General features: G+C 47.6%; 1 protein-coding gene across 3 annotated transcripts in view; it reads left to right on the top strand.

Moving 5' to 3' along the window:
• JARID2 (jumonji and AT-rich interaction domain containing 2) overlaps window positions 1–18,313 on the top strand; it is a 230,158-nt gene that overhangs the window by 97,768 nt on the left and 114,077 nt on the right. For all 3 annotated transcript variants that reach the window (XM_027524236.1, XM_027524238.1, XM_027524235.1), the window contains one exon: window positions 8,388–8,523. In XM_027524236.1, the coding sequence (XP_027380037.1) occupies window positions 8,388–8,523 (136 nt within the window). The remainder of the gene's footprint in view (window positions 1–8,387; window positions 8,524–18,313) is intronic.

The raw sequence follows: 18,313 nt of genomic DNA, 5'->3' as shown, positions 1-18,313 counted from the left end.
GGCATTGCTGACACAGAATCGTCCCTCATTCTGGTTTCTCTTTCCAAGACCCATGTCAAGTATTTATTTGTAATTTGACTTAATTTCTCCCCTATTTCCTCCACCGAAGGGAGATCGCCAGTCCTATTTCTGCCAGTTTCTTGTAGATAGTGCCCTTGGGACCGCGAGTCCTTTTTGATTATGTTGGGACAGCAGACTGTCAGACCAGGAGTTGAAGGGGTGGACGCTGAGTGGCGTGGCCCTCACCGCTGGCCCCTGCCTGCACCGCTTAACCGTGAACGTGGGCTGCCGCTGCCTTGGCAACGGCGGGGTCTGACATGCTCAGATGCAAAAAAGCTGACTTGGCAGCTGCCCAGCAGATTTTTATAAAGGCTCAGTTGGTGGCCGGAGATTCAGGCTGTCAGAGTTGTGTTATGCAATAAATCGTTTTCAGCAGAAGTTCTTAATCCAATTTCGGCTGTAGCTTTTTATTTTATTTTTTTTAAATAGGCGGTAATCAAAGATAAGTACACATTATTTAATGGGAGTTTGGAAGAAGTAAAACTCTCCTTGCATAAGCATTTTCAGTCCGTTTACTTTATCCCTGGAAGCTTGTCTTTTGGAGGAAAATTGCTGCTTGAAGTGCTTTTAATTTAAAACCAAAGGAGCGTCATTCTCCAGTTCAGTAAGTCAGTGGCTTCAGATTTCCAGGTGTGAATGTTCCCCCATTTCTCTTTGAGATTGACAGATGAACCATTTTATGAAATTAAAAATGAAGATTGAGTTGATTTGAGACATTGAGTTGATTTCCAGTGGAGAAAATATTTTGTTAAAAGCAGAAGAAACAGTTTTAACCTCTTTCTCTTTTAATATTCTCTCTCTCTCTGGCTCTTTAAATCCTTGTTTGTGTGGAATCAGTGCCAAGAATCAACATCCCTAACAAATTATTACTGTTATTATTTTGGATGCTTTCATTGTTCTCTCAAACTGTTGATGGAAGAGGCTGATATTTCAGACAGCAACAAATTGCATTAAGTAGGGTGATTTAACAGCAGGTATATGCAAAACCTGGGCTCTTGAAAATAAAAGGCATTTATGTAGAGGTTTCCAGACATTCTTCCCTGGAAGGAGGAAAGGGCTGTGAATTTTCTTTCCACCTCCCTCCTGGAGCCAGTCTTCCACAGTTTTGTTATTGGTAATATCTTTTCAGTCATCAGTCCCCTGTCCCCCACCCCCCATGTGACATTTCCGGTTACTCCAACGCAGCGTGGAACTGAGCACTGAAGCTGGGCATCACTTTTCTTTCTTTCTTTCTTTCTTTTTTAAAGGAGGTGGAAAGTCACGAATTGCTCCTCGCTCAGACCCTTTGCAAAATGAATGGAGATGGAATATATGCACGTGGTGGTGTTGGTAACTCATCCGGTGGCTGCTGTAATCCACTTAATTGTCTTAACTCCTGTGTCAGTTTTAATGAAGGGATGTCATGCCAGGAGTAGGGCTTTCTGCCTGTGAACATGCATGCATCCTGCATGCCCCTATCTGCTTGGTTTACTTGCCAGAAGCTCTGACGGGAGCATTTGACTGGCTGCTCTCTCGCCATGGAAGCAGAAGTGTTTCCTGTGGAACATGGTAGTGTGTGCACATGTCTCAGCCCTCCAATCCCCCCAAGCCAATTGACATTTGAAATGTTGGTGGGAGGTTCTGGACTTCAACGTAAAACTTATGTGTCTTGGATACTGGTTTTATTTTCTGTGGTGGTGATGTTAAAAATAATCTGCAGGGTAGTGAAGACCTTTGCTGGAAGGAACCTAGTCCCTGGTTGACCTTTGCCCCAGTTTCTACCAGTTGTTCCGTCAACCGTATTAACAGTGCCCGTGGCTGCGATGATGAATTACTTGGTCACTCATAATGGATGAGGCTCTTAATTTAGTTTGCCCACAAGTAGTGGGAAGTTAACTCTCTTCCATGGGGACTGGTTTCATTTTTATATAGTTGTAATTGTTAGAAAATGTGTGTGTGTGTCTGTGTTTAAATTGATCAGAAATGGGCTTCCATAGAACCTGGCACCGGAAACCGACCAGGACTGACTGACTTGGAAACCCCTATTGCTTGCATGCACTCCAGTGTTTGAGTGCTTGGAAGAGGGTTGGAAGACTCTGCCCCAGCCTGTGGCTGAGTGGACGACATGGCTTTTCTGTATCAACAACTTGATCAGTTTTGAGACAGTCAATTAGAAGAACTATTGGTGCAGTTAGAACATGTTAATTCAGTAGTCCAGGGTTTTGAAGCGAGGGCCATGGAGAGAAAATTTGAATTGTTAGCAAATTCATTTTATATTAAGGCCCTTTGGGGGCTTTATTGAAACTGACATTGATAAGAATTTACATCATCAGTGGAAGTTGGGGTAGGCACTCTAGTACATTTAAAATAGTCATGCATGCCCATGTCCGCAGCCCCAGCCCTTCTCCATGAGGCTGAGTTTGTAGGAGACGTGGCAGTCTGCAACCCAACAGATCATGTATCTTCTTCATAAACCTGGCTAAGGAAGAAAGCATCTCATGTTCTTATATGTCTTCCTGTGTTGGTTTTGGTTTTTGACCTTAGAGGTTGGGAGAAAAATCATAGAAAAATAATTTGCAACTGGGAGCCGTGAGTTTTGTCGGTTTGGGGCCTTCCTTTGTGTTTTGTGGCCCTGGGTGTTCTTTGGAAGGAATGATGCTGAAGCTGAAACTCCAATACGTTGGCCACCTCATGTGAAGAGTTGACTCATTGGAAAAGACTGATGCTGGGAGGGATTGGGGGCAGGAGGAGAAGGGGACGACAGAGGATGAGATGGCTGGATGGCATCACCAACTCGATGGACTTAAGTCTGAGTGAACTCCAGGAGTTGGTGATGGACAGGGAGGCCTGGTGTGCTGCAATTCGTGGGGTTGCAAAGAGTCAGACACGACTGAGCGACTGAACTGAACTGAATGGGGGGGTACACCCGTTCACCCAACAAATAGTCCTTGGGAGGATATGGTTAACTGCAAGCTTAATGAGATCCTACTGGGTGATGTGGCTGCTGAAATGTATGCCAACTTTCAGATGATGCAGAGAAATAGAAATGATCTTATTGCATATGCTGGTCCTCTTCTGGGATATTATTCACATTTGTGTTTAATTCTGTGTCACCTTTAAAGGGAAGTTGTCCCAACTTGGGTAATCAGGGAATGAGAGCTTGAGAGATCATGTCACACTGATTCAAGGAACTAACCACTTCTCAGTGTCTTAACTTTTTTGTTGATTTCATTCTTGCTATTTGGTCACTTGTTTTTCGCTCAGTTAAAAGAAGTCAAAGGAAAGATTTCTCAGTATATTAATATAGACTTCTTATTTCTGACAGTAGAAATGGCAACAGTTAGATGGTTGTTAGAAGCATTCATCTAGGGTTTCATCTCATCTTCATCTTTGCTTGTTTTCCGACGGAAGGTAGAAAGTGACGTGAAATGGGCAGCGTGGGGCTCGTCTGTACAGCAGGGCTTCTGAAACTTTCACATGCACGGTCATCGCCAGGGGGTCTTAAAATGAGCCGCGTTTCTGCAGGCTGCCGAGTGGTTGAGGCACTGGCGGTGGTCGGAGCACTGCTGGGTCTCCAGGCTGGGCTGTGGGCTTTGCAGAGCCTTCGGCGGTGCCGTCTGCCGCCCGGTGTGTGGTGTCTTCACGCGCTTACTTTCTGTGCCCCCTTTTCTTACATGTCTGTTACAAAGCTTGGAGCAGCTAGAGGTTATGCTGTCATTTTTCCTTTCAATGAAAAGATTATGACGAGATACATTCAACTTTAATGCCTGAGCCCTTGCCATTTTAAAACTTTTTTCAAAGAATGGTAGATGTTTTGCAAATGAAAACAAAGCCCTGTCACTTGTACTTTCAAAGATCTTATTACTTAGTCTTCCATTTGCCAAAGAAAGTGATTTTTTGAAGTCAGTATCAAAGCAGATCTATGTGATGACTGCCCCCCCCTCCATCTGCCAGCAGATCTAGTTGTTTTTTTTTTTTTTAATTTCAGTGTTTGCAGAGCATTTTGGGGGGGCTTGGAAGAAATCAGTAAGAGATCATGGGGTAGGAATGAGGACGGGTGGTGTGTCATCTGGGAGTTGATTCTTAAGATTTAGATGGTCTGTTAACCTAGAGGTTTTACCATGGAAACCCCAAATGACAGGAGCTGTTTTTAAATCATTAATGCTGCTCACCAGAACTGGCCACACACTCTGGGCAGCTGAATTTGCATCCGAATGAGACTGCTGGACGCTGGATCAGTGGTGTGACTCCTCCTGTATCTGCCTTTATTAAGCTGACCAGTAAAGCAAACAGACCGGGGCTGGGCGTGGTGTAGGAAGCTTGCTTTCGTGGAGAAGGGCTTGCTCTCTGCTCTCAGCGCTGCAGTGCAGATCCCGGGCGATTCCCTCTGAGAAGCGGGAGAGCCTCTAGGCCCACGAAGGTCAACAGGGGATCGTGAGTATTTTGAACACTGAGGCACCATTGGCTTTTCAGTTGATTTGATGATAGTCATTTGGGTCTGAATAAGTGAATAGAGAGGTGGAAGGAGATAGAATGAGGGGCTCCTGGGAGACACAGAGGAGAAGGAGCCCACAGAGATGGGTGGCAGGGAGAGGAACAGAGAACTCAGAGGGCTGTTCTGTGAACAATCTGGGTAGCGTTTAACTGAGGTGAAGGGACTGTGGGGCAGCGGACTTGGGCTCTGTAAGGCCACGTGGACTTGGAGATGGGCGCTGTCTTCACAGGGAGCTCGCTGGTGGCAGAGGGGTGGTGTGCGGGTGTTAGGTCGATGACAAGCTTACCACTGAGAATGCAAGGTGTTGCCCGGCCCTGGTGGAGTCGTCACTGTGGGGCCCTTTTTACAGGGATAGTGTGTTTTCAGTCAAGGAAACTGGAGTGATTTCAGGCCCTTCACTTAACCCATCCTGGAAATTCGGCACTGACAGGCCGAGTGTGTGTGGGTAAGTTGGGAGGCAGGATGCTGAGGCGGTCCAGTTGTCAGCGTCCTGAGCTCGCCCAGTCACAGGTGCTGGGATAACACTGTGAGGAGCAGGAGAAATGACTCTATGGCTGGTTAAATAAGACAGCTACTGAAAAGGGGAAAAGAAAACGGAAGGGTTGGACTTAAAAGGTCCTGGAAGCTCTTGGGGCGGGGGTGGGATTTGCCTTTGGAGTTCTTGACTTCTAATGAGAGAGTTAGGCCTAGGCTATGTTCTAGAGCACTCAGTAGAACTTGGACTGGTCAGAACTATGAGAAGACAAGTGTTAGGCCCCTGAAATACCTTCTTCTTCCCAGCTTCCCACGACACCCAGCTTGCAGGGCCCTATGTGCCTTGTGGCTGGCTGCTGGCCCACCTTGCCAGCCTCCCACTAGAGAGGGGTGTGCACTGAATGTGGGGGTTCATCTCGACTCTGCAGCTATGAACGGCAGTTTGATTTCTAATTTCTAAATCATTACTTAGCCTGCTGAGCTTTTGGAAACAGAGCAGAGTCGACTTCTTACCTGTTAGGTTTGTGTCTTGCATCAACATTGAGGGAGGTGGCAAGTCTTGACCAGCACTCTAGATTATAAAAGAACTCGTGTGTGTGTGTGTCTTTTTTATTTTTAATGTCTAGAACTTGAAACCCTGTATTCTGAGTTGTAGGTTTCTTTCTCCTTTATTTATAAGCATCTTACTGGGCTTCCCTGGTGGCTCAGAAAGTAAAGAATCTGCCTGCAATGCAGGAGACCCAGGTTTGATCCCTGGGTTGGGAAGATCCCTTGGAGAAGGGAATGGCACCCAAACTCCAGTATTCTTGCCTGGAGAATCCCATGGACAAAGGAGCCTGGCAGGCTTACAAGTCCATGGGGCTGTAGAAAGTTGGACACGACTGAACAACTAACACACTATCCAGGTAGGTGTCACGGAGCTGCTGCTGTTAATAAGTGAGCGTTAAATGTGTCTTCCTTTGCAGAAGTTTTCATCTCAAAAGGTCTGTCTGTTTTAATTAGACATCAGTCTTCAGGGTGTTTAATTCTCTTTTTGGAAGGCCTGAAGTCAGAATGAAGACTGTAGTCTGAAGAGGAAGCAGTAAATCGTCATAGGAATTTTACATTGAAAGCTATTTTTGGGGCTTTACAGTTCATAAACTGTGTGTATGTAGGACATAATCGTTTGTAATCACGGCCTGGTTTGTGGTGGAGACCTAATTGCTGAGGCTAGGAACCTGGGGTGGTGAAGACCATTCTGTCTGGCAGCCTTCACTGTGTCCTGGAAGGTGGACTTCAGCCCATGAGCAGGGACTCTTCCCAAGGCTGAGACTGTCACTCAGTTGAAACCAGTATGCTAGAGGCACGTTCACGCACACTCAGGGGACTTGTTTGCTGCCAAGAGTGAATTCATTGTGCTTTTCACCTCTTGTGTAGCTGAATCATTGGCCTTTTTGGCAGGTTGGTTCCTTGGGCTCTTCAAGTGGGGTCTGGTCGGAGCACTTGGTTTTCCTGGTTTTCAACCATGTAGTTGGCCAGCCTCTGGTGACTTGCAGAGTGGTGGTTGAGAAGCTGCGTGCGCTCCTCCTGTCGTGTGGAGGCAGCGTCTGCTGGCCACTTGCAGTCTTCATGTGTGAACTTGAGCACCACCCTGGTCTGTAGATACCTTGGTGCTTTCAGGAGAGTCACTGGGGGGAGAGGGTGTGTCTTCTTTTCCTGGAGGTAATGGAAGTCTCAGCAGGTGTGAGGCACAAAGGGCACCCCAGGAAAGGTGGAAATCCTGGCTCTTTGCTCCCAGGCCTTCTCTTCCCCTTCTTAAAGAAGATGGAGAATCACTGTCATTCTAGGAAATCCTGGAAGATTAACAGGAGCACAGCTTCCGTTATGTGGGGCTTAGAGACTGTGCGGTTGGATTTCTAACATGCAGTGTGTGTTTATGCAGAGTTTAGGAATTTACGAGCTGGAGAATATCTTGGATAATCTACCTCCCTTATCTCCGCGGGAGGAGGCTTTAGTGACCGGCAGTGGCAGGGAGTGAAAACCAGCTCTGTAGGGTGTGGCGTGCGGCAGCACCAGCCCGACCCTGACATATTTGCCTCCTGTTTGAACAAAAGGAACCTGAAGAACCAGAACCCCGCGTTGCTGTTGTTCGGTTGCTCCGTCGTTTCTGATGCTTTGCAGCCCCACGGACTGCAGCATGCCAGGCTTCCCTGTCCGTCCCCATCTCCTGAAGTCACTGGGGTGTTAATGTTTTACTTACTTGCTTAAGGCCCCAAGTACCCAGAAGCCCATAATCCTTCTATCTCTTAATTGAACTCTTAGAAAAATGAAGTCTTGAAGTAGGTGTGTGACTATAAGGACTACTCAAATCAGCAGATGTCCACAGGAGATCAGATGTCCACTGTAGGCAGATATCCACAGGAGAGAACCTGTGAGGGTCTCAGGCTGTGGGAAGCAGCTCTTTAAACCTTGAGAGTCTTCTTGCTAGTTCCCTAAAAGAGTTAGCTCAGTTGGCGCACCGTATCAGCCATCTGCAGCCGCTCCGTCCTGACTGGGCCCCGGTCCTGCCCTCTCCCACTAGTCTGCACTCTATCTTTGCTCTTGGAATTGCTGGAATGGTCCCTGGGTGGGCTGCTGGTTCTTGGTTCCCCCGTCCTCCCAGCCCGCCCCCCGTCTTGGTCACTGCTCTCTCAAGCGCTTACACTGGATCTGATACAACAGACTGGGGCAGCACTCTTAAATGAGACCTTCGAGACCTGTTACTGTCTGTATTCTTCTTTGAAAAACCACCCCCTGCCACCCCATTTGCTATTCCACCAAGATCCATTGCCCTTTTTCTGCAGTGGTCTCTTTCCCTCTCACTTTTGTGTGTGTGTGTGTGTGTGTGTGTGTTTTATTCCCTTAAAAGGCCAGTGCAGATCCAGTTTCATTTCTTCTGACTGAATGGTAAATTCCCTGAAAGCAGCACCCACTCCCAACAGCAGCATTTCCCAAAGAGTGGGGCGCGTGTTTGTGAGGTGCCTGCGCTCTGCAATTGCTCACTTTAAAGAGCTCCAGTACAGTGATGCGTTACCCTTCCTGTTGTGGCTGCTGTAACGCTCTTTTCTAAACTTTGCCAAGATTATAAAACTTCAGTATTACCAGTTAATGACAGGGTTTGGGCACGGGGCGTGTGAAGGGAGATGCTCCTCCAGTCCCGTTACAGCCTGAGGGGTGGCCCTCCAGGATGGACCAGCGCCCTCTCTCTACTGGATGTAGTTCTCACCTCCGGAACCGGGTCTCAGTCATGTAATACTTGCTTGGGATTTTTTTTTTTTTTTTAAGTTTATTCTGAGTCTTGAACATTTGCTTGCTTTCTTTGAAGTAATGCTCCTCTCCCCGTTCTTCCTTCTTTCCCCAGGATGACAGTGATGGGATTCCGTGGTCAGAAGAAAGGGTGGTACGTAAAGTCCTTTATTTGTCTCTGAAGGAGTTCAAGAACGCCCAGAAGAGACAGCACGGGGAAGGCATTCCTGGGAGCCTGAAGGCCGTGAACGGTGAGTTGCCGGTTCTGCTGGGTTGGATGCCGTTCTGGGCCCGGCCTTGTTTCTGAAATGGATGTGCTTGCTCGCGGCGGCTTGTGCTTCTCAGGCTGGGCCCCTAACGGCAGTTACCCTGGTTGGGTTTATGGATTCATTTTTCTGCTCCTTTATATGCTGCATAACATAATTGGCAAGGTGCCTTCGTTAGTCTGTGCCCTGTAGACAAGACCAGGGCTGCGATCTGGTTTCTGCTGTTTGCTGGGCTGTGTGTAGAGCTGGATATACAGGTTTTTCTGGGAGCACCTGTCTTTCTATCCAAGCAGGAGAGCAGAAGCAGGCTTGGATGATCTTGCTGAAATGTGGCTGCTGTTTACAGAGGAAGCAGCGTGAATCTGTGTGCTTGCTGCCCGTCGCGCTGTTTCTCTGGCTCGGAGCCTCCCAAGGCCCGGGCCGGTGGCCTGCGTGGCGGCAGGCAGACAACACAGGCAGAGTTGCGTGCATCCGGTGTTCCTCCTCCTGGGTGGTTATCAAGTGGATCTCTGAAGCCTGGAGGGAAACTTGCCCCTGAGTCTGATGTCTCTTTTTAACAGGGTTAGTGTGACTCAGATGGCATCAGCCAGTGAAGACCATTTCGGAACAAGCATTTGGTTACTGTTTATATTTTATCTCGAGGGTTGTGGCTGTGGTAGCAGCATTCCATGGCCTCTCTTGTTAATTTCTTAAACATGAGTGAATTGACCATGTTCTGCTTGTATTTGTTTGAAGTAAGGAGATGAGGAAGAGGAGAACCTATTATTCTTTTTGCGTCTTCGCTGTAATGGTGGAGTAGTAAAATCATGGCACATGGAACCTGGCAGCTTGCCAGGCTGCTGAGTGACAGGTTGACTTTAGGCCGTGGAGTTTTTTCCATCCTGCTTAGCTGTGAGGTGAGTTGTCTGGGAGCGTCTCGTTGGAACCAGTGCTTCCCAGACAAGACCTGTTGGCACTCTCTTTCCGTAAGGCGATGGCAGGGTTTCCTGAGGTGGCCTTCCTGAATGCCTCCCACTTGTATTCTGTCACCGCTCCTGGTATTGTGTGACTGAAGGCCAAGCCAGGGTGATGGGAAAGGCCCTTTTTGAATCCTGCATGTGTCGTAATCAAAACAATGTGAGCGCTCTGTTGCCACAGTGTACTGCTCAGACCCCTGTTTTGTCCTGGATCTCCTCCAGTGGAGGAAGCCCACTCATTGCTTGACTTCTGGAATAGAGTAAATCCCCACATCATTTTAAAGAGCGCTTGGGGTCAGTCTTGCTGTCATTGTTTGACACTGAACACATACTGTTGTGCTCTAAGTTTTGAGGAGAGGGAGTTGGGGTGGCATTTTATTGGATCTGGGGTCGGGGAAGAGCGACGGCACTGTGGTGTTGGGTTTCACCGCTGGGACGAGGCGTGCCCTCACCCTGCTCCTCGGGAGTGCTGATGCTTTGGTGCTCTTGGAGTTTTTTAATAAATAAAAATCAGACTAACTGGGAAGAAATCAGCTGTTAGTACAGAAAGGTAGCCAGGTGTCTGGGATGGACTAGTGGTGAAATTAGGGTGAAAGAACAAAAACTGCAATAAGGCATTCAGGAAGAGACTAGCCCTGCCGGCTAGTTGGCCAGTCGTAGCTCTTGTTCTCATCGGCGTAGTCAGGGCTTGACGACAGTGAGGAAGGAATTTTAAGAAAAGCTGGCCTATGCGTCTCTATTGGGAACATTGAAAATACTTTAATTCTGTTGCCTTTCACTCTGATAAAGACTGACTTATCTGTTTTCTTTCTTTTTCTTTTAAACGCTCAGACACCGAGGCTTCTGTCTCTCTGCTGTGAAGTTGCTGTGAGCGGCCCTTTTCTGGTTCGTGTTGCTGTGTGTGCAGGCTGTGTTCCAGGGCCACATTTTTGCTGTTCCTCTTACTCTGTTTCGATAGCAGTTCTAAGTAAACACATTGCCCTGTTTTAGAACCTGTGTATGTTTCAAGAAGCCTTTTCTTTAAAGGCAGTTAGCATGTTAAACAAATGTGCTTTCTTATTTAGGGGCTGTTGGAAAGCATCAGCATCCCAGGTGGCGCTAGTTGTAAAGAACCTGCCTGCCAACGCAGGGGATATAAAAGACGCCGGTTCGATCCCTGGGTCGGGAAGATAACCTGGAGAAGGACACAGCAACCCACTCCACTATTCTTGCCTGGGAAATCCCATGGACAGAGGAGCCATAGGGTTGCACAGAGTTGGACAGGACTGAAGTGACTTTGCATGCATGTGTGTACATAACAGAAAGCATGGAAACTAGACTTGTTACCATGGGAATCAGTCCTTCTGTGTAGGTCCCAGAGTCTCAGGGTGCTCTTCCTAAGGGGTGTGATTCAGAGAAAGCCGAAGTAGCAGGCAGCCTCCAAGACTCTCTGGGAGTAATAAGGATTGTAAGCAGTGTTATCTCTGAACGTGTATACACGTGTGCTTCTGTGTCGCTCAGTAGTGTCCGAGTCTTTGCGACCCAAGGACTGTTACCTGTACCTGCCAGGCTCCTCTGTCCATGGGTCTCCAGAAGGAGCACTGGGGTGGGCTGCCATGCCCTTCAGTGGGTGCTGTGTAATCAGCATTCGTGTGCAGTGCAGTGACCTTGTCTGGAGCTGGGCCTCACTGCGCCTCGCAGCAAGCGCTCTCTGGGATTACTCATTGTGGGCGGGTGAAGTTGGGGGTCATGGTTGGGGGGAAGAGTGGTCTCAGTAGTCATGCTTTTTCATTTTTCTTTTAACTACTTTTTATTGTTTCCCATCTTCTCAAGATTCCCTTTCAAAAGCTGAAATAACTGCATTAGTTTAGTGTTAGCTGTGACAGAAGGTTATCTGGTGGTAGAGTTTGAAGCAATCTAGTCCGGAGCCCTCGCTGGGAAGTGTGATGGGAAACAGGATGGGACAGAGGGGACGGCAGGTACCTGCACCCCGTTTCGGGGGGATGGTGGGGGGAGCTTCTGGTCCCCTGTGCTCCCTTTCTCGTGCTTCATGGCATGGGGGTCATGGGTAGTGGGGTCCACTTCTGAGACCCGTGGCATTTGTAAGGGCAAGAAGACGTTCTTGTGGGGGCTGTTTGAGAATTTTCTGTGGTCATGACTCACTGATGGCGCACGGTTCCTTATAATGCAGTAGCAGAATTGCAATTACAGCTCAAGCCACGTAACTTTGAACCCAGTACTGATTTTTGAACCCAGAATGGAAGAAAATGACACCTTATCCTTGCAACAGTGGTATGAGAAAGATGGTGTTTTGTTTTACCCCTGTATTTAAACAAAGATGTTTCAGAATTACTGGTCTTGCCAGAGTTTCCTGGGAAAATACAATTTTAAAACGATTAGAGTTCACAGAATGGGCTTGACATAATTTTTATCTAATTGGGAAACGAATTGACATCACTTCCGTGAAATCATGGGCATGCTAGGATGATAAACAAGCAGCCCCCTGCCTGGCCTCTCGTGTGAGGAACGTGGGGGCACTGTTGTCTGCTTAGAGGGTACACACGGCGGCTTGTCTGGGTGACTGAGCTCAGCTGTCCCACTTCGGCAGGTTTAGTAGAACAGTAAGCTGAGCAGACGTAAGACAGTAGTTCAGTTCAGTCGCTCAGTTGTGTCTGACTGTCTGCAACCCCATGGACTGCAGCACGCCAGGCTTCTTTGTTCATCACCAACTCCCGAAGTTTACTCAAACTCATGTCCGTCGAGTCAATGAATGATGCCATCCAACCATCTCATCCTCTGTCGTCCCCTTCTCCTCTCACCCTCAGTCTTTCCCAGCATCAGGGTCTTTTCCAATGAGTCAGTTCTTCGCATCAGGTGGCCAAATTATTGGAGCTTTAGCATTAATCCTTCCAATGAATATTCAGGGCTGATTTCCTTTAGGATTGACTGGTTTGATCTCCTTGCCATCCAGGGGATTCTCAAGAGTCTTCTCCGGCACCACAGTTCAGAAGCATCACTTCTATCTAAGATTTTATGTCATAAAATCTGTGTTTGCCATCAGTTTTGCTTTTGTAGTCTATAAAGTGACAAGGGATGAATTTTTTTTTTGGTCTTCCTGGAGGTGGTGCATGTGAGTCTGGGACAGCCCGGTGGGTTGTCTGTGTAGGAATTGCACCCGAGGTGACAGCTTGTTGGCTGTAGCCAGGCTGCTGGGGAGGCAGCACTCAGATTTCTGCTGGATGCGAGCCCTCTGTGTCCTCTGTGCTGGAGATGGTGCCACTTTTCCCGGCAGTCATAAATTGACAAAAGCTTCAGAGAGCCTGGCAGAGGCCTCGGCCTAGGCCTCGGCCACTCTTTGAGGGCCCTTGGCCCTCTGGGGCTGAAATTAGGGACATTTAAATAATAACATGCTACACACGTAATGAGTACACATAATTTACACAATCAGGGAGGGGAGCTATTACTTGTCTTTGAATTTCATGTACTTTCTATAAATTTCATCTGAAATCCAGCAAACCCTCTGGCCAGCTAAAGCATCTTGACTAGATTTAAGGGAAACTGGGTCTTTTTTCTTAGAAGCCGACAGTAGTTGTGATAGCCGGAACTTGTATTGCATTCTTGCTCTTTGCCAGTTGTTTATTGTTTTATCACTTTACCTGTGTTTTGCTCATTTAATCTTCAGAACTCACCATTTTATAGAAGTAGAGAGAACTACCTTAGGGTGATCAGCAGTTTGCTTCCCCGACTAGTTTGAGACAGAGCCAGGATTTAAACCCTGGCTTTCTGCATTGAGCTCCCCTGCTTATAATCACCACTGACATAAATAGAAGTCATTTTGAGACCTCCTGTAAAGATAGGATTCCAAAAATATGAAATCGTAGGAGTACTTTTTTTCAAATAGCAGTTTCTTTCAAAGGAGATACTGTGAAGCCTTTCATGAGCAAGGCGAAGTCAGAAGAGGGGGCAGTTCAAGTATTTATTCACATGAGGGTGGTTCTGGGCTTTATTAGCACTCGTTATTGAATTGATAGTCAGTGGAAATTAAATAAAAAAACTGCATTCCTCCTGACTAGTCACCCTCCTACACACAGATACATTCATTATTACTTTGTGTAATAATCTTCACCTAGGGATACAGATTTGTAACATTAATATTGTTGTTGAACCAGCCAACTGGCAGAGGGCTGCCAGGCATGTCGAGGATGTGGGGAGATGGGGCGTTGGCCTTGCTCGCGACAGCCGCCCATTTGTAGCCGAGGACCACAGGTAGAGGGGCGGATAGGGACCCGTCTATAGCCACACCGCCCTTACGTCTTTTTTACAAGAGTAGAGTTTTCATTAGACTCTCTTAAAAATCTGAGTTTACTGATGTCCATGGAATGAAACATGGGCACAGCTCCTGCAAATTCAGTTTACAGGATGAGATGAGAAAATGACTTGAGTTAAAATCAAAGCCAGGGCACCTTGTCCGATGAATGAAAGTTTCTTGTTGGGCACATTTGAAATAAATGCCATGGTTGCACGTCTACCTTCCCCTGTCCTGAAGCTCTCCGATCTTGCACTTCTCAAGATAGTCCCTGTTTCAACAGGAAAAACAATTTTTCCCTCCCTGGTGGTGGTGGTTTTTGTTGTTCAGTCACTAAATCATGTCTGGCTCTTGGTGACCCCACGGACTGCAGCACGCTGGGCTTCCCTGTCCTTCACTGTCTCCTGGAGTTTGCCCATTCATGTTCAGGTTGATGTCCATCGAGTTGATGATTCCATCCATCTCATCCTCAGTCTTCCCCCTTCTCTTCCTGCCCTCAGTATTTCCCAGCACCAGGGTCTTTTCAAATGAGTCATTTCTTCGCATCAGGTGACCAAAGGGTTGGAGCCTTAGCTTCAGCATCAGTGCTTCCAATGAATATTCAGGGTTGATTTCCTTTATGATTGACTGGTTTGATCTCCTTTTTGTCAAGGGATTCTCAAGAGTCTTCTCCAGCACCACAGTTTGAAAGCATCAATTCTTCAGCACTCAGCTTTCTTTATGGTCCAACTCACATCCGTACATGACTACTGGAAAAACCACAGTTGGACTACACAGATCCTTCTGCTTTTCCAGATGAACTTCTGTGGGCAGCAGTGCTCTTGGGCAGTGAGTTAAACTTTCTCTTAACAGTCCAGTGTCTGAGACTTTTCTCACCTGGGTCCCCTGACGGCCCTCCTTGGAAACGAGAGCTGCTTGCGGTGAGGGCAGATAAACGTCTTGAAAACAGCCTACATTTATTCTTTGTTTAAAAACAAAGCTGCATCTGTCTTGGAAAATGGGACAGTTGAGAAGGCGTGATTTCTTTCTCGTAGGTGTTCTGTCGTCAGTTTGTTCGTGACCCTGAGTAATGCAGATGGGATATTTCTGGATAGCGCTCCCATCTGATCAACACTTGATAGGGTTCTTAGTATGTAGGAGGTATTGTAAGTAATAAAGTGGAACTGAAGGAGGAGTCAGAATAGCTTATTTTATCTCATCTAAGATGTCATTGAGTGATGCATAATTATTTTATGAAAGAAAGGAAAAAATGCTTCTAGTTATAAGTGTAAGCCATCATAATTGTGAGGTGCTTTCTAACAGAAAAATGTCTGAGACTTGGTGTCAGTGAAGCACAGCAAAATACAACAAAATGCTTTAAAAAATCAGAGGTGCATGTGACCAATTTGGTGTCAGGCTAGCAGGGAGGCAGGTGATGTAAAAGACCCAGTGTTGAGCTTCCGGGAAAAGCTTCCGTAAAGAAGTTGCATTCTGACAAACCTTGAAACCGAGGGCTGCAAGGGCTGCGGGGCGGGACAGGGTGGAGAGGACCGGCCAGGAAGAGTGATGTCAGTTCAGCAGGGCACGTGGCAGGTTGTAGTGGCTGGCCTGCTTGCCCTGCTCTGGCCCCAAGGCAGTGGCGAGCCTGCCTGGCTGCAGTTAGGGGCGGTGAGAGCTGGAAGGGACTTCTGGAGGTATAGAGGTCAGCCGCCTCATTTTACAGAGGAGGAATTTTGAACCTTGCTGGTGAGCTTAACTGGAAGGAATGAATGATGCCGAAGACTGATCGGAACCAGAAATCCATTTTAAATGATGGCGAGACACCAGGCTTCCCAGTCGGCAGGGCCGTGTGCGAGGATTTCACGGAGAGGGAAGGAGGGCAGTGCTGTGGAGGTCGCTGCGTCTGCTCCTGTTTCCCGGCCCTAGTGCATGAGGGCAGTGCCTGTGGGGGTCACTGCGTCCGCTCCTGTTTCCCGGCACTAGTGCATGAGGTCTGCCGCCTCTGGCAGTTCTGCAAGCTCCGTGCTCGCTCCCATTACCTCCCAGGCCTCTTGGCTTGGACCCGCTGGTAGGAGGAGGAGCACAGCTCACAGGTGTCACCTCGGGGGCACAAGCATGTGATGTCTGAGTTTGAGAGAGTCCCGCCGTGCTTTCCTGCCTGTCCCTGTCCTTAGAGCAGACACCTTTGAGATGTGTTGAAGGCCAGAGGATGGGAACCTGCTGTTCCCATCTGGGATGTTCTTTAAGGCTCTTCCTCCCACTAAGAATCTGTCTGGTCAGCGCCTCCATCTGCGCACCAGAGTCCCCTTTTCTCATCGCCCCAAGGACAGCACTCTGGACAGTATTCCTCATTTCTTTGTCCTTTATTTACTTCTTTACTAGATCATTCCCATCCATAGACAGAGCATGTTGCATTAATAGTGTCTCCCATTAAAAATAAGCCCTCAGATAATCTTATCTCCTTCGTTCTGTTCATTTGTGTTCTTTCATTACTTTATAGAATTCCTCCAAAGAAAGTGTTCCAAGTCTCTTTCCCTCTGTTACTTATATTCACGTTAATATTCTCTCCCTGCCCGTTCTCTTTTGAACCCTTAGAGTCGGGTCACTTACCAAGGCTGATGCCCAAATCCAGTTACCAGTCAGTGTGACGTAGCCGCCCACTTGGCCGTGTTTGACATGACGCGTCTCGCCTGAACCCTAGTTGCCTGTTCACCTCCCAGACTTTGTTTCGTGGGTGGGTCTCGTGCGCTTGGGGTGCACCAAGCCAGCTCTGTATCCGTTCACTCTTACGTGCTCCTGCCTTGCTAGTCAGTGAATGCACATTCCATTCTTCTGGTTGCTTTGATCAAAAGCTTGGAGTTCTCTGGTACTTCTCTCTCTCTCCTTTCCTCCAGATTTCACAACCCCGTTCATCCTAAGCTCACAGTATCTTCTGCAATTGACTTTGTGCCACTGCTACTGGTACACACCTCTGGTTTGGGCTGAGACCCCTAAAGCTGTCTTTATGAAGCTCTTCTGCCTTTTCCTCTCTCTAGGCAGCAGCCAGTTCTTTGTAAGCAGGAATCGGCATGTGCCATGTCCCACGTTGTGCCCCCATCTCTCAGTGTGGAAGGCAGACATCCTTACCCTGGACGCCGGATGTGGTCCTCCAGCATCTCTCTGGTCCTGCGTGCCTGTCTCTCCCTCACCCCCGTCTCACCTAGTCTAACCTTCCTGCTGCGTTTAGCAGTGTACTCTTGCCCCGGAATTGTGTGCTTGCTGATGCTTCTATTTAGAATACCTGTGTGACTGTAAGTACTTTGAGGGTCAGGGTCTTGGTACTGGAGATTCTTCAAGCGCCATACAAAAATTGTGCCTTTGCCTGTTGCCCTTTAGCTCCCGACCTTGTAATGTTTTTTCTGCGTCGACTCTCTCCCTGCCTGGCATTGCATTGTTTGTTTATTACAAGCTCTCTCCCTGTAGTAGGTGGTGAGTTCCAGAAGGGAAAATCTTCATCCGTGTTGATGGCTGCTGTGTGCACAACTCCTGGGTGCTCTGTAGAGCGAGTGCTCACCTACACACTGGCTGTGTCCCCGCCCCCTGCCCGTCACCCCTCAGTCCCATTGTGGACATGCTCCTCTCTGTTCAGGGTTCTCCAGACTTCATTTTTGAAATGGCATGGACCTTGACCTCTAAGCCCCTCGCCCCAGATCACAAGCCGTGTCGTTTCTTGTTACCACAACGCAGAGTTATTCATAATTGTCATGTGTTTATAAGTCTCATCATCATAATTCTTGGAATTGGGTCACCCCTTTACCCTTTCTTTCTGAACCACAGTTGTTGAATGCTTGCCTAGGTACAAGATACATTGATTGGTAATTTTAATTTAAAATTGGGCTTTCTTAGGAAATAAGTTACTGCTTTTAATTCTCATAACAGTGTTTTACTATTATAACTTTGCGGGTTTGTTTAGTGGGCCTCATATATGGAAAGCAACATGTGTAAAGCTATGTAGCTGAGAAGTGGTTAAGTCAGGATCTGAACCCAGGACTCCTGAATCCAGATCTTGCCCCCACCTTTAAAAAAATAAATAAATTTGAGGTGGTCTTTACACTGTGAAATTGCCTCTCTTAGTGTGCAGCTCAGTGAGTTGCCAAATGTACATACACCCATGTGTTTAGTGCTCCACTGTTGATCCAGGACTTTTCCAATCCCCCCAGAGGATGGCCCTTCCAGTTCATTTACTTCTTTAAAGAGTGTTCGCAATTGGTGGTTTGTCAGCCTGGCCGTCTCTGTATTTAGAAGCTTTTATGACTTTATATGAGTTTGCGACCTTTGCCCAGAATGTGCCAGCTGCTGGACAGTGTCTGTGGAGACTTGAAGGTGCCTCAAAGCCAGAGGCACACGTGTGTCCATTGAGCAGCTCCTGGAGGTTTTGAGCTTGAATAGGGACCCCATGGTCGGACCGGCTCACGGCCGACGCTCACCATCTCATGGTGGCGCTAGTGGAGTCGGATTCCCCACCCTAAACCGGCATCACAGTTTTTGTCTGAGCTGCCGTGCATGCCCAGACCAA

This window comes from Bos indicus x Bos taurus, chromosome 23, assembly GCF_003369695.1.
Source record: "Bos indicus x Bos taurus breed Angus x Brahman F1 hybrid chromosome 23, Bos_hybrid_MaternalHap_v2.0, whole genome shotgun sequence".
NCBI classification, from domain to species: Eukaryota; Metazoa; Chordata; class Mammalia; order Artiodactyla; family Bovidae; genus Bos; species Bos indicus x Bos taurus.
The sequence above is the reverse complement of the archived record's forward strand: the minus strand, read 5'-3'. Positions and strand labels throughout refer to the sequence as shown.